The 16,382-nt window shown below is 36.3% G+C and overlaps 1 protein-coding gene across 14 annotated transcripts in view; it reads left to right on the top strand.

Annotated features, from left to right (window-relative positions):
- Positions 1–16,382, top strand: part of LOC128207037 (protein scribble homolog) — an 82,913-nt gene that overhangs the window by 56,524 nt on the left and 10,007 nt on the right. For 4 of the 14 annotated variants that reach the window (XM_052909840.1, XM_052909836.1, XM_052909841.1 and 1 more), the window contains 8 exons: positions 482–538; positions 1,857–1,934; positions 2,754–3,161; positions 3,675–3,953; positions 6,641–6,752; positions 10,992–11,021; positions 13,269–13,353; positions 14,864–14,875. In XM_052909840.1, the coding sequence (XP_052765800.1) occupies positions 482–538; positions 1,857–1,934; positions 2,754–3,161; positions 3,675–3,953; positions 6,641–6,752; positions 10,992–11,021; positions 13,269–13,353; positions 14,864–14,875 (1,061 nt within the window). The remainder of the gene's footprint in view (positions 1–481; positions 539–1,856; positions 1,935–2,753; positions 3,162–3,674; positions 3,954–6,640; positions 6,753–10,991; positions 11,022–13,268; positions 13,354–14,863; positions 14,876–16,382) is intronic. The other 10 variants (XM_052909843.1, XM_052909837.1, XM_052909842.1 and 7 more) reach the window with 7 other exon arrangements.

The raw sequence follows: 16,382 nt of genomic DNA, 5'->3' as shown, positions 1-16,382 counted from the left end.
TTTTCAATTATTTTTTTTTAATCCCATAATTGGGAAGGAGGATTCAAACTTTTTAAACAAAGCTGAGTCACTGAAGTTTAAGCACAAGCGTAAGCACGGTGACTGATATTAAAGCACAAATGTAAGCACAATGACTGAGATGAAAGCACTGACAAACGCGTGGTGATTGAAATTCTGCCTTATTGTTTGCACTGATGTTCCTCTTGCTTACTGACCTGGCATGATGACTTGAAATTAACTGTTCTAACCAAGTTTTTTTGAAATGTTGCTTTGAAGTTTGTAGTGTTTGTTTGTAGTGTTTGTTTGCAGAATTAACTTGGAAAAGGGCAACACTGCTCCAAGTCCGTCTTGAAAGTAGAAAAAATAAATGAAAGTGTACAAAGTGTGAATCTATCCATGCCAAGTCAGTAGTGAGTTATGTACCCTGCTACTACCTTGTACTAATATGTAAACCAATCTGTACCCACCTTGCTAACTGTAGGAGAAAGAGATGGTACAAGAAACCAAGCAGTGGGAGAGGGAGGAGTTGGCTAAACTGGTAGGTGTTGCCTCCCTTTGGAAATGGATCAGTTACTTCCCTTGTCTTCACTTGTTACCTCCCTTTGGAAATGCATAAAACACTTCATTTGTCTTCATTTATTACCTCCCTTTGAAAATGGATAAATTAGTGTCTTTTCTGGTTACCTCCCTTTGAAAATAGATATATCACTTTCCTTATCTTCACTTGCTACCTCCCTTTGAAAATGGATGAATTGCTCCCCATCTCTTCACTTGTTACACCTCCCTTTGGAAATGAATAAAACACTTCATTTGTCTTCATTTATTACCTCCCTTTGAAAATGGATAAATTAGTGTCTTTTCTGGTTACCTCCCTTTGAAAATAGATATATCACTTTCCTTGTCTTCACTTGTTACCTCACTTTGAAAATGGATGAATTGCTCCCCATCTCTTCACTTGTTACACCTCCCTTTGGAAATGCATAAAACACTTCATTTGTCTTCATTTATTACCTCCCTTTGAAAATGGATAAATTAGTGTCTTTTCTGGTTACCTCCCTTTGAAAATAGCTATATCACTTTCATTGTCTTCACTTGTTACCTTTTTTTGAAAATGGATAACTTACTTAACGGTGTCTTTTCTGGTTACCTCCCTTTGAAAATCGATGAATCTTTTCCCTTGTCTTCACTTGTTACCTCCCTTTGAAAATGAATAAATTGCTTCCCTTGTCTTCACTTGTTACCTCCCTTTGAAATTGGATAAATAACTTCAATTTTACCTCCCTCTGAAAATGGATGACTTACTTAACTTGTAACTTCCCTTCAAAAATGGAAAAATGACTTCACTTTTTACCTCCCTTTGAAAATGGATAAATTTCCTATCTTCTTCCCTTTGAAAATGGATGTTGCTTAATAGTTGTAACATCCCTTTTAAGGTGAGTACATAACTTCCATCATCTTACATTGCTTCCTCCCTTAAAAGATTAATGATAACCTCCCTTGTCCATGGAAGAATAATTGCCATATAATTAACATTTAATCAGATAGAATAAATGCTGCTTTTTGGAGTACCAATTCCTACACACATGTAGTTTCTTACAACTGAGTACAAGTAAATGTTGCTGAATTGCTGTATAAAGTAAGTATATGCTGCTTTGAAGATACATAAATATTTTGTCTACTGAAGAGTTAATTTCCACTTTCATATGATAATGATGAATATTCTTGCCTGTCGTTAGAATATAGTTATTTCCATTCATCTAAAAGAATAAGGTCGCCACTGCCAGTTTTCTTTGACTTGATTTGACATTTATGATGTCTGATTTGTTTACCTGACATGTATTTATAATTGGTTGCAGGAGAAGATGAGAGAGGAGCGGGAGGAGGCAGCAAGGAGATTGGAGGAGGAGAGAGGCAACACAAACAATGATAACCAGGTACATCCACGATACAGCAGATAACTCTGCACTTGTAGTACTAGTAAGAGAGGCAATAAAACACTATTTGTACAAATAGTTGTATGTGGGGACTACTTTTTGTGTACTATGTCATCCAGGCATGTGCACATTTTACCAGATTAGAATTTCATTTGTGATAGCACATAGAAAGTGATAGTTGTAAGTTGGGACTCCTTTTTGTGTACTATGTCATACAGACACGTGTACATTGTACCAGTTGTGAGATAGTACGTAGAAAGTGATAGTTGGAAGTTGGGACTCCTTTTTGTGTACTATGTCATCCAGGCACGTGTACATTGTACTAGTTGTGTAGATGTAAGAATGTGTGTTCATATATTTGAGTTTCTATGGAAAAAAGGCCAAAAAACCTTGGTCTCGGAGACTATTCACTCCTTATTCATTAATCTTATTATGTAAGAGCTTTTTGCATGAGCAATGCAAATTTCTGTATGTCTTTAGGAATGCCAAAAAATAGTATTTTGAATGTTATTGTTGAATGCTTTCTCAGTTCTTTGTTTAATCATTTGAGCATGTGGTGGCTTATTATAACCTTGAAAAATTCAGGGATATTTTTATCATATTGTGGAATAATCATTTTCAATTGATTTATTTGTCTGGAAATTCTGAAAGGCTTGTAATTGTTTCAATAAGTGTAAGGCTATCTATTCAGGATTTTGTCATCTTTTATAGCTTCCAAAAAATATGGTTATGAAAAGCCATTTGCATGTGTTTTCTTTGTTAACGTTTTTGAATGACAATTTGATTTCTTTTTCTCATTAACTGCATGTGGATTTTCAGCTAAGTTCTGTCATAGTACCCCAAGTGCCTGTGGTAGCTCCACCCCATTATGTGGCTGCTCCACCCATCACTGAGCAGGCCCGGCCTGCAGTATCTCCACAAGCGACGTCCATCCCACACCAAGCCACACCCTCAATGACCTATAAGTCAGAAGCTCCATCATCAAAGGGCCGGCCATCATTCACTCCCCCTCCCCCTCCATCAAGGATGGACAAGATGGAAGCCCCACCCACTGCTTCAGTAACCCTGCCAACAAAGACAGTAGCAGCACCTCCCCCTGTGGAAGTGCTACCCCAGCCTACTGCGACTATCACTGCACCCCCAGTAGTTCGGGCCCCGCCCTCAGCAGCCAAGATTGCCCATGACCTAGCCCATGCCAAGGTCACACCCACTAAACCTGCAGCTCCGGTAAGTTATAGGAAAGCGTGCTTACAGTTTTCAAATACTTTGGATAATGGAATATTCAAACTAAAAGAATCGAGAGAGGAAAATATCAAGGTAAGGAAAATATACTCTGAAAATATAAAATTTATTCCATCTTTTATGTAGCACCATACTGCTGGGTTGTTTTCCATGTATATAATAAAATGTTTTTACTTTCTAAGTTATTATTTTGAAATCTAAAATTATTAAGTATACAGCTTTTCAAACTGAAGGAGTATTCAGCTTTCAAACAATAAATATCCATTCCAAGTTAGTTTGATTGGAAACAGGCTATTTTTGCATGGTAGAATGTTTATCGTGTTTGGTTGACTTTATATAAGGGATGTGCATTTTTTTCTTTTAATATGAAGGTGGTGATATTAGAGTTAATGTTCCTTTTATTTTTAATATTTATATATTTTTCATGAAAAATGCAAAAAGCATGAACAGTTTTCAGCATGTATATCTAGCCTTGAGTCTTACACTCTCATTCACCAGTCTCCGAGTTCAAAACCGGTCATCACTAAACCAAAGCCTACCCCTCCGGTTCCCCCGAAGCCTACTACAAAACCAGCACCGGACAACCATGACGGACCTAAAATGTCAGATTCACCAAAGCTGACACCAAAATCAAACAAGCCACCAACGTTACCGCCAAAGCCAGGCAGCATTACCCCGAGGTCGGGCATTGACAATTTACTGCGACAGTCACGCGTACCTAGTGCAAAAATAGACGAAGGCGTGGTGGTAGAAAAGCCAAAAATGCCAGAGAAACCGGTAAAGTTAGCTGTGTAATTCACGAGATAATAAGTTGTCTAGTTCTTGTTCTGATTCTGACATGATCAGTCTGGTTGAAGTAATGCATCGTGAGGCATGAACTAAATTGCACAGAATGTGTGTCCTTATTCTTTCTTTGGCATGTAATTATTGGCTTTTTATAGTTTCTTTTATTTACTTAAACAGCCTTAGGTTTTATAAAGTGAATTGAAAGGCTCCCGTATTGCCTTGACAGTTAAACTTAATTGTATTGTAGGTTTTTATAGGTTGTTCAAACGGTTTAAGTCATTAGGTCTAATAATAAATACTTCTGGTTCTGGGCACCTGAGCAGCCCTATCTATGAAATAGGTGCTTAAGTATGTGAGATTAAAAAAACAACTTGTCTTAAAAAAACAACAACAAAAAAAAACATTGTGTGTTTGAATATGTAGTTTCAACAGCTTTATACTGAATATTACTTTTATGCCATTCCCCAATGACAACAATATCACTCTGACAAAAAGCCTAATAATAAAATCCCCCAAAAAAACTCACTTTGCATGCATATTAAGGTAATGTAAAGAGAATGTGTGATAAGGAAATACTGGATGACATTCTGAAACATTGCAGTTATGGTTGCAGTGTGAGGCGAGGTGGTATTCATAGTTGAAGGGTGTTGATTGCAATTGTCTCCTTTGTTTTAATATTTCGGTTGACTTTAGGAAAACATTTAAAGGAGTCAGTCCGATTGTTTTAATATTTCAGTTGACTTCAGGAAAACATTTAAAGAAGTCAGTCCGATTGTTTTAATATTGCGGTTGACTTTAGAAAAAACTTTTAAAGGACTCGGTCCGATTGTTTTAATATTTCGGTTGACTTTATGGAAACATTTAAAGGAGTCAGTCCGATTGTTTTAATATTTCGGTTGACTTTAGGAAAACATTTAAAGGACTCAGTCCGATAGTTTTAATATTTCGGTTGACTTCAGGAAAACATTTAAAGAAGTCAGTCCGATTGTTTTAATATTTCGGTTGACTTTAGGAAAACATTTAAAGGACTCAGTCCGATTGTTTTAATATTTCGGTTGACTTTAGGAAAACATTTAAAGGACTCAGTCCGATTGTTTTAATATTTCAGTTGACTTTATGAAAACATTTAGAGGTGTCTGTCTGTTTGTTAAACATTTCGGTTGACTTTATGGAAACATTTAAAGGTGTCTGTCTGGTTGTTTTAATATTTCAGTTGACTTTATGAAAACATTTAAAGGTGTCTGTCTGTTTGTTAAACATTTCGGTTGACTTTATGGAAACATTTAAAGGTGTCTGTCTGGTTGTTTTAATATTTTGGTTGACTTTATGAAAACATTTAAAGGTGTCTGTCCGGTTGTTTAATATTTCGGTTTACTTTATGGAAACATTTAAAGGTGTATGTCCGGTTGTTTTAATATTTCGGTTTACTTTATGAAAACATTTAAAGGTGTCTGACCGTTTGTTTGTATATTTGGGTTGGCTTTAAGAAATTTTTTAAAGGTGTCTGTCCATTTGTTTTAATATTTCGGTTGACTTCATAAAAACATTCAGGTGTCTGTCTGTTTTAATATTTCGGTTGACTTCATTAAAACATTCAGGTGTCTGTCCGTTTGTTTTAATATTTCGGTTGACTTCATAAAAACATTCAGGTGTCTGTCCGTTTGTTTTAATATTTCGGTTGACTTTATGAAAGCATAAGTGTGAGTATCATGTGTAAATAAAAAAAATCTTATCTTCGACTAGCAAATATTCAGTGTATTTGTATTAATTGTAAGTTTCATATCAGGCCATATGGTTCATTGTAATAATAATTTTACATAATTAGATTGCTGTTGCATTTCTCGACTAAGCCTCTTTATTAACTTTCAAAGGAAAGTAAGTGTAGCGTATTATTCATTATGAAGAAAAGTGCAATATTTTATGACAAGGCCTGCTTTGAAATGATTTCCCTGGGCATTTATTGACCAAAAAGTCATGCTAGAGGAGTTATGTATGAGCAAAGAAAAGTCCATTTATGTCCCAAGAAACTTTTCAGCCTGATAATTTTGGGAGAAAGGAGGGTCGGTCTTGTATTGGAATTATATCTGTTTCTGACTCATTGGAATATTGGAGAAGTTTCTGCTCTAGAATGGGACTGAAAAGTTGACTGTGCGCCGCAAGCCTTCCCAATTTGGCCAAAGATATTGGAATATTTTATGAAAAGATATGCTCGTTTTTTTCTGGGAGTTTTTATGTAAGGCAATTTCGGAACTGTGTTAACCATTTAAGATTCAGTATATTTAGAGGACTTCAAAAAATGGCTGACTTCAAAGCAGAGGTACATTTGTGTTTGTGTGCTAGGGTTGGGTGTCAACAGTTTGTGTGGTGGAAGGCGATATGTATGATCATTCCGTCTGAATTGAGCAGATTCAGTTTTTTTATTGATCAGGAAAAACATTCTTTATTTGATTTTGTTTTTACATGAAAGAATTGATTTCATAAGTTTCATATGATGGTGTTGGGTAATCATTTCTATAATAATGTTCTTGACATTTTGCCTGCCGCAGATATTTCTTTTATATATATATATATATATCACATTAAATCCTAAGCGGGTTGACAGGAATATTATTCACATTGGTACTAACATAATTTCAGCTTGTTAAGATTTGAAACCATTTATTTGTATGTATTTATAGGTGTATGGCAGCGGATCAAAACCAATTGCTCATGGTGCGTCGTTCAACACCAAGAAACGCTTCTTCGAGCACGAGATTGTTGAGCAATCGAAAGAAGCTGAAAAAACTCAGGGTAAGTTGGGCTTGTATGTCTGGATTCAGTAAGAAGTGAGGGGGTGGGGCGAGTGTGTGAACAAACAGGTCCAACGTTGTATGTCTGGATTCAGTAAGAAGTGAGGGGGTGGGGCGAGTGTGTGAACAAACAGGTCCAACGTTGTAAGTCTGGATTCAGTAAGAAGTGAGGGGGTGGGGCGAGTGTGTGAACAAACAGGTCCAACGTTGTATGTCTGGATTCAGTAAGAAGTGAGGGGGTGGGGCGAGTGTGTGAACAAACAGGTCCAACGTTGTATGTCTGGATTCAGTAAGAAGTGAGGGGGTGGGGCGAGTGTGTGAACAAACAGGTCCAACGTTGTATGTCTGGATTCAGTAAGAAGTGAGGGGGTGGGGCGAGTGTGTGAACAAACAGGTCCAACGTTGTATGTCTGGATTCAGTAAGAAGTGAGGGGGTGGGGCGAGTGTGTGAACAAACAGGTCCAACGTTGTATGTCTGGATTCAGTAAGAAGTGAGGGGGTGGGGCGAGTGTGTGAACAAACAGGTCCAACGTTGTATGTCTGGATTCAGTTAGAAGTGAGGGGGTGGGGCGAGTGTGTGAACAAACAGGTCCAACGTTGTAAGTCTGGATTCAGTAAGAAGTGAGGGGGTGGGGCGAGTGTGTGAACAAACAGGTCCAACGTTGTATGTCTGGATTCAGTAAGAAGTGAGGGGGTGGGGCGAGTGTGTGAACAAACAGGTCCAACGTTGTAAGTCTGGATTCAGTAAGAAGTGAGGGGGTGGGGCGAGTGTGTGAACAAACAGGTCCAACGTTGTATGTCTGGATTCAGTAAGAAGTGAGGGGGTGGGGCGAGTGTGTGAACAAACAGGTCCAATGTTGTATGTCTGGATTCAGTAAGAAGTGAGGGGGTGGGGCGAGTGTGTGAACAAACAGGTCAAACGTTGTATGTCTGGATTTTGTAAGAAGTGAGGGGGTGGGGCGAGTGTGTGAACAAACAGGTCAAATGTTGTATGTCTGGATTTTGTAAGAAGTGAGGGGGTGGGGCGAGTGTGTGAACAAACAGGTCCAACGTTGTATGTCTGGATTTTGTAAGAAGTGAGGGGGTGGGGCGAGTGTGTGAACAAACAGGTCCAACGTTGTTTGTCTGGATTTTGTAATAATTAAGGGCGTAGGGCCGGTGTGTGGAGATCAGGTACTGACCAAACCGTTATCTTCCGTCGATTTGTAGTAGTATTGTTTAGCTCAGTTTTTATATGGAATGACAAAGATACGGTCGAACCCCTTTGGCTCAAACTCCAAGGGACCTAGGAAAATACCTTTAGCCTCTGGAAATTAGAGCCAAGCAGAAATGCTTACCTTAGTAGAATGAGATCGGTCCTTTACATCCAGTTCGAGCATTAAGAACATTAAGCCATCAGGATTCGACTGTAAAACCTAATTTATTTTTAAGCATCAGAAATCATCTTTTTTTATAGTTAATAAATTAGGTTAACAATCTTTCATATATTAAATGAAAAATTTAAGAATATTCAATATTGACAAACAGAAAAAGCACTATTTTTATTTAATAATTGATTAATGTCATATGCCACAGTCAATGTTTTAATTGTTCATTTTATGAATCTTTCTCGCATGCAGCAAAACCGTTCAGATTTTTTTCGGAACATGAGCTGGCAAATATGAGACGAGAGGAAGGTCTGCATCTATTGTAAACTTGAATTTTAATTTTATGTCCAGTCTTACAAAGTATTTTGGTAATTGACTGTATTTTTTTGAAATTAGCATGTTAGTTTTCTTGATTTGAAAACATACTTGCTTTGAATATTTCTATTGGATGCATGAGATATTTGCATTTTGACGTCATTCAACATTACTTATTATGTCTCCCCCTCTGTGGGGGAGACATATTGTTTTTGCCCTGTCCGTCAGTCCGGTAGTCCGTCAGTCCGTCAGTCCGTACGTCACACTTCGTTTCCGATCGATAACTGGAAAACCGCATGACCTAGGATCACCAAACTTGGTAGGGAGGTTGGTCGTGAGGTGTAGAGGATCCCTATTGTTTTTGGGGTCACTAGGTCAAAGGTCAAGGTCGCGGCGACCCCCAATATAAAAAACATTTCTGCTCAAAATCTTGAGAACGGTTTGACCTAGGTTCACCAAACTTGGTAGGGAGGTTGGTCGTGAGGTGTAGAGGATCCCTATTGTTTTTGGGGTCACTAGGTCAAAGGTCAAGGTCGCGGCGACCCCCAATATAAAAAACATTTCTGCTCAAAATCTTGAGAACGGTTTGACCTAGGTTCACCAAACTTGGTAGGGAGGTTGGTCATGAGGTGTAGAAGATCCCTATTGTTTTTGGGGTCACTAGGTCAAAGGTCAAGGTCGCGGCGACCCCCAATGTAAAAAACATTTCCGCTCAATATCTTGAGAATGGTTTGACCTAGGTTCACCAAACTTGGTAGGGAGGTTGATCATGAGGTTTAGAAAACTCCTATATTTTGGGGGGTCACAAGGTCAAAGGTCAACGTCGCTGTGACCTCTAATGTAAAAAAATATTTCCGTGCAATATCAGGAGAATGCTTTGATCTAGGTTCACCAAACTTTGAAGTGAGGTTGGTCATGATGTCTAGTTGATTTTGCGATCAGTTGGTCAAAGGTCAAGGTCACTGACCTTGAGGTGAAGAACCGGTTTCTGCTCAATAACTCAAGAACGTTTACACCCAGGAACTTCATACTTGGTATGCCAGTTAGTCATGACTAGTTGATGGCCCCTATTGATTTTGGGATCAGAAGGTCAAAGATATTGATTATTTCTCACCTACGACCACACAATGGGGGAGACATGCGCTTTTTCAAAAAAGCAATCTCTAGTTTAATTTATCAATAGATTTCTGAACTTTAATGAGTAGAGCTAATGTCAAATGGAATTAATGCATGTTCCTTCAAATAGTTTTGATAAAATTAAGTAAAGAATACCTTGATTTACACTGTCAATACTTACAAAAATATTTTATGGCAGAAATACTACAATGATGTTAACCTTTTGTGCTGTGTAATTTGTATGTTGTTTTATTATATCCCCCACAAACAAAGTTTGTCGGATGGATATATTGGAGTCACTATCAGTCAGTTGGTATGTCAGTCTGTTGGCAAAAGTTTATGGAGAAAACTCCTCTAACAATTTAAGATTTACCACTTTTTAATTAAGAGTTATCACTGAGATGTATTTTTTCATGACCCACGTCCATTTTGTCTTTTGGTGAAGTGCCCTTGAATTTGATTTTCACACTTTGGCTATATTGGAGTTAATTAAGCCAAGTTTTCCCACATTTTAACAGGTACCACCAAGGGTAAGTGCCTGGCATATTTTTCGTGACCTACGGCCATTTTGTCTTAGATTAATGTGACCTTGAAAGCTTACCTCGTTTCAATTGACCCTGGTCAACTCCCAAGTTATATGCCTTTGAAACATCAGTTAAACACTTTGGCTGTATTGAACATTTTAGATTGATCTTGATTAGGCATATAAGAATTAGTCACAGTGGAATAATTTTTAAACATCTATTGTTAACTTTTATTCAATGTTTATCTGATTCAATCAACAACATCATGATCCAAGGCGGTGTGCGGGGGTAGTGATGACTACTGTGGTAGTTCTAGCAAATGCTTTATAGCCATACCAGTATTAAACCCTTATTGACTACATTTGACTTAATTTGATAACAAATAAATGATAACCATTTCAAAAAAGATCAATACAGAATGGCTCAGTGAAGTTTGCTCCTCTAAATTTGAGCTTATCTTGGCGCAAAGTGCCTAGAGGGAGCTATTAGGATCACTCTGCGTTTATCATCATAGTTCAACATTTTATCTTAATGGACATCTCTTTAACCGGTGGGTAGATTTCAATCAAACTTTACCAGAATAATCTTTGGATGGTCTCCATTGAAAATTACTGTAATAATTAAATTCAATGCAGATTGAAGTCTGGTTGCCATGGCAATGAAAAACTTCTTGTTTTTCCTTGGATGCTCATGGAAACTAATCAAGAGTGTTTCTCAGTTTTTTTGAGTACCCAATGACAACTCATTAGTGAAATTAAGCCAAATTGGCATGGTACTCCTTTGAGCGATAAAGGGCCATCTTGTTGCTTTTTTCCTTATTTAAAAATATTTCAAAAACAACTGTAGTCAAAAAGATACATTTGGTATGGCTATTATTGCAGACTTATTTTATAAGTCTTGTATCATGTCTGTTTACAGCGTTTTCACATAACAAACGGAATGTGAAAGGTAATTTGTTGTCTTGTGTTTTAAGGGCTAAATTAGGCTTTCCTGGCTTTAATGTTAAGTATGTCACAATGTTAAGATATTGTGATCATTTTTAGACTTTACATAGTGGATAAACACATGGAAATCATACTTATAGCCGAATTGGTTTCAGTAGATTTATACTGCATTATAATGTCTCTGTGATATCAATTTCTTTTTGGGGGTTATATTTTGTCTGCGAGACAGTTTTATATGCAGCTGTAATGTTATTTGCTACTAGAGTCTGCCTGTCTATCCTGCTATAATGTGAATTGGTCTCCCAGGATTAAATTGGTAACCATGGATACCAATTTAAAATAAGCCTGATTTAGCCCATTTATAAAAAGAGACAGTGGAATAAACAACCTTGAAAAATCCCCAACAGAACATTTTGTCTGAAAGATAATTACTTACACGGAAAGGTTGTAACAAAAATCTTAAAATTGAAATTAAATCCATTTTTATTAAAGATGTGTTCAGTCTGATTAATTCCATATTGGTGCATTATTTCAAACAAAATGTTCTTTTACCAGAGCCATGTTTGTATTTATACAATATATAAGTGTGGTGAAAGTGATCTAGATGTTTTAAAAGGGCAGAGAAACATTGCTTTGACCAGACTGGGTGAGGCTAGGTTTAGACATTAAACTGTACATGGGTTTGGGTATGACCTGGTTAATTATAATGGTGATTGCATATGATATTAATTAATTTAATTGGTATTATAATAATCATTGAAATGATGAAGGTTAGAGCAGTATTGTTATGTCCGAAATGCTTCTGACTGGTCAAAGTAAATTCTATTTCAGCGGTGTGTTTTGCGCATGTGTAGAAGTTACTGGTCTAAAGGAATGTCATGGACTTCATTTATGGCACAGCATTTAATGTTTTATAATATTTGAAACAACAGTTAGAAAATGAATATCATAGTCTTGGTGTCATTCTTGGCTTTGTCGCCATGCAAAAACTTAAACCATTGAATATACTCAAATAAAACTTGGTACATATGTTGCCAGAGACCATACATACATGAACAGCAAGACTCATAACTCTGGCTTTAATAATTGAGTCATGCTACTTCTTTAATATTTTTTTATATCAGACGAGTGTTGGGCTGTTGGCGCTCATTCCACCGTGATGCTCTCTACTGTTACAGATTTGAACTACACCCACATTATTATATGTTGTATAAAATAAGCACAATGTACATTCCTTAAGAGTATTTTTTGCCCTTTCACTATTGAGCAGATTGTTTTTCATTTCACATTGCTTGAGCCCAAACCACAAAACCTTACACTATAATGCAGCCTCCAGTTTTAAGCTTGTCTGTTTTTCAGAGGTTTTGTGATAGCCTTGTTGTCAACTGAAAAAAAACGTTTATTAAAAAAACAAACCTTGATACACGTGTTTCCAAAGGCTATTCATGTGATAAGCAAATGCCATAACTCTGGCTTCTATAAGTATTGAGTAATGCCCCTTTTTGACTGAAAATCAACAGATGGGCATTGGCGTTCACTCTGCAGCATTCTTGTATTCAGAAATACTACTGTATATCCTAGATTTCTTAATGAAGTAAATTACTGCTTTATTTAAGGATATGAGTATCATGATTTATTCAAAAAAATGAGTGTAAATTGATTGTTCAAGCAACATAAGAAAATATGTAATTGGACAGAAAAGTTACAGAAATCAGACATTTTTTTTTAAGCCAGATATTAGATATCCTCCCTCAGCTCATATTCTGTGATGAAAACTGTGTATTTATTGTCATAGCCTTGGTCTTGTTTAAGCTTTCATTAAAATCTTATCAGGCATTACACGTTGAACATCAATCTGAAATGTCCAATTTTTTCAAATACAGCTTGTTACAATTGTTGAAAATACCCAATATATGTGTGCAGCAATATATCTGCTTTCTATGATGCTTGTTAAATGTTTTTTCCTTATAGCAAGGCCGACTGAAATTCTTGTTAAGCAAGAGAAATATGTTGAGGAGTAGGGTCAGATCAAAATACCAAATGGAACATAAGTGATATTTTTTCTCAATTCTCTTTTTTCAGTGGTCACCATTTGCCCAAGGTAAAAAGTCTGGTAAATAAGTTTTAGGGCTTGTGAAAAAATCAAAAGATTATGATTAATGAAGATTTTGACAGATATTTTCTATATAGAAAGTGCTTGAAAAACTGTATTTCAAGAATGTTTCTTATCATTTCTCATTTTCCTCTCCAGCTGAGAAAGCCCTTAACCTGAGCCAGGAAGAACTGCTGTCTAATGCGAGTACCGGCGATGAGGAGTACAACAAGGTTCTCTCCAGGTGAGTACTCCCTCGAACGTGGACTGTGTTATCTGGCCCGATCGTGACCCGACCCTGGTTGCCCAAAGCCTTCACAAAGAGTGACATTTTTTCCTGGAAATGAATAGAAGTATTGCCCAACAACATCAAGACAAGATATTGACCTTAATTTTGATATTAAACAGGAAAAGAAATCAAATCTATAAAATGTCAGGGCATGCATACTCCATTATCGGTCGAAGTTAACTGGTTTGGGGGGCAGGGGATAGGCATGTGACCTGAACACAGGGCTTTTATTTAGTCCTGTTACTGGACTGGCCAAAATAATGAGAACAGTCTTGCTTTAAAATTTTTAAATATAGCGCTAATGAATAAATGCAGCACAATGCAAGCAGTTTTCTAGTGTGAAAAGTCTAATGTCACAATCGGAGCAACTTGGTCATTTTCCTTTGAAATCAACCTTGGATGTATATGGACGGTTTAAAATGAATTTAGAATTCTTTATATTTAACTACATTGCAAGTAGATTGCTTAGTAAGTACAATTTAGGAGTAAAACGCTTCATTGTGAATCAATTCAAACTTTGTAGTGCATAGTTCTCGTTAAAACACTACAATTGATTAAAAATATTATTATTAACTTCACAAAATACTTCTAATTATGTACCAGCATACATCCAAGGTTGTTTCAGATGGAAAATGGCCGAGGTGTTGCAATTTTTAATATCTGCATCATTCTGAGGTCAATGAAAGCCCTGTATACTGGGATCAAGCTAAATGTCAGCATGGACATAGATTGGGCAATTCAAGGGCTCTTTATCTTCTGAAGTCTTATATATGTCAGCACAAAATAAATTGAGAAAAAATAAATTGAGACCTTATTGTCTTAATGAAGTTTAGCTTGATCCCTGACATGACTGATCCCTGACATACATGACTGATCCCTGACATGACTGATCCCTGACATACATGACTGATCCCTGACATGACTGATTACTCCAGCAAACTTGATAATGGTTGTGTTCTATATAGTCACTCTGTGATATTGTTAGTTCTGTTGTGAATGTTTGTGTTTGTGAAGTTTATTGTTGGAAAAAGCTAACAATCTCCGTTGAAAATGATTATCCATATATGTAACTAATTTATTGTTTCGTTTGTGCCCGATTTATTATTTCTTTGTATCAATTTTAGTTTGATAGATATAAGATTTTAAAATGTTAGCTGAATTTTAAGAATAAAAATCTAGCAGAAAAAGTATTAAAAACCCTTTCCTTAAATACTAGGCCAGTCAAGCATTTTACATGAAAAACTGGATTGAGCTAGTCTTTTTATTCAGTGTTCATCTTGTTTTAGAATCTCTTAGAATATATTTCCAAATATTTTAATAATCTTACCTTCACAATTCCCGACATGACAAATACTAATATCGTTCACCGTTGTAGTAGAAAAAGTAGTGTCTGTAACCAAGAAAAGATAACTCTATATTTTACTAACATTCACTGTTTTACCTCCCTTTTCAACTCTTCGTGCAGTCTGGGAATAAGGTAACGCAGAAGTTTGGCGCTCTGTTGCCGTATATTTCACAGTCACATTTATGCATGCTTTCCTTTTTGATTTTCCAGCATATTAATTCTGTTCCTGTCTCATTATGTACATGTATGTGCAGCCGTGTTGACTTGAAATTGCATGATCTACATTTATTACTTACTTGTGGTCTAGAATGGGTACCAAAATCATTATAAGCCAAATCCATTCAAACTTTGAACTTTACATTAAAGCTATAATGCTTATTCAATCGATCTACATCGTCTTGCTCCAAAATGGACATGGCTTTAAAATTATCTGCCATAAGCATTCTCTTTAAAGAAAAATCAATAACAAAAAGTGAGAATATTGGAATGTTTTACCCGAAATATAACATCTCCAGCAGACTTCGCTCTCACCCAGTTTGGTTTCCTTTCCCTGGTATATTCCATACCAGCTCGCTTACTAACCCCGCAACATCTGATACTGTACTAACTTATTCAACCATGTTTGATATAGGCGTGAACAGAGTTCATGTTCTATTTCTTTTTTATGGAAGTTGATCAATTTATGATCTTAAATGTATTACTTCAAAGACCACAGACTTGGTGAATAACCATCATGCCATAATGGATAAAAAATGTTGAAATTAGTTTATTTTTTTTCGTCAAATAAAATGAATCTAATATAACATAAGGAATATCCTTAGATAGAATCGACTGCCAAAGTTAAGTCTTGGGTTTGGTTAAAGTTGGCCAAAATATTTATTGAATGGTCAATATTTATCCAAAGGACAAATCAAATTGCTTTTATGTGCAAACTAGTCGAAAGTTATCCAGTTTTATACAAATGCATGCAGACAGTCATGCATTTAATTGTCATATGAGTTTTGGATAGAATACATTTATTTTTTTTGCATGAACTTCATCTGACATTTTCATTTTTTTCAGTAGGAAATATTAGAGCTTGTATAGACATGTAGATGAAGATCCTTATTTTGTAGATATAGACTTACTAAAGATTTTCGGAGCTTATAAAGTGCATGAAAAAGAATCGTATAAGAATTCAGTACAAAAGGCATTGCACTTCCCTGCATGCTATTTACACTAATGTCATCAGGGGTCGACACTAACCATTTTCCCAAGGGATCCCGAAGGGACACCAACATCTGAAATCAGGTGTCCCTTCCTGAAATTAAGAGTCCCTTCCATTTTTTTCATTTTTTTTCATTAATGTTTTAATATTAAATTGAACATACAAATCCAGTGCCTTTTACTTTTCAATTTGTAATTCAAGTATACACCATATTACACATGTTTTCAACAGCATGCAATGACAAGTTAGTTATAGCACAATGTCACCCATGTGAACCTCTGGCAATGGCAGAGAGGAAGATTTGGGTCTTAAGTCGGTAGATTGGGTTCAAAAGTGGTAGAATGTCTAAGTCACGCAACGGGTACAATGTAAACAAAAACTTGATGTTGTTACTATTTTTAGATATTTGGAAAATACGCATTAAAAATGCCA

The sequence above is a fragment of the Mya arenaria genome, chromosome 10 (genome assembly GCF_026914265.1).
Source record: "Mya arenaria isolate MELC-2E11 chromosome 10, ASM2691426v1".
Taxonomy (NCBI): domain Eukaryota; kingdom Metazoa; phylum Mollusca; class Bivalvia; order Myida; family Myidae; genus Mya; species Mya arenaria.
This window is presented reverse-complemented; position numbering and strand designations above follow the sequence as displayed.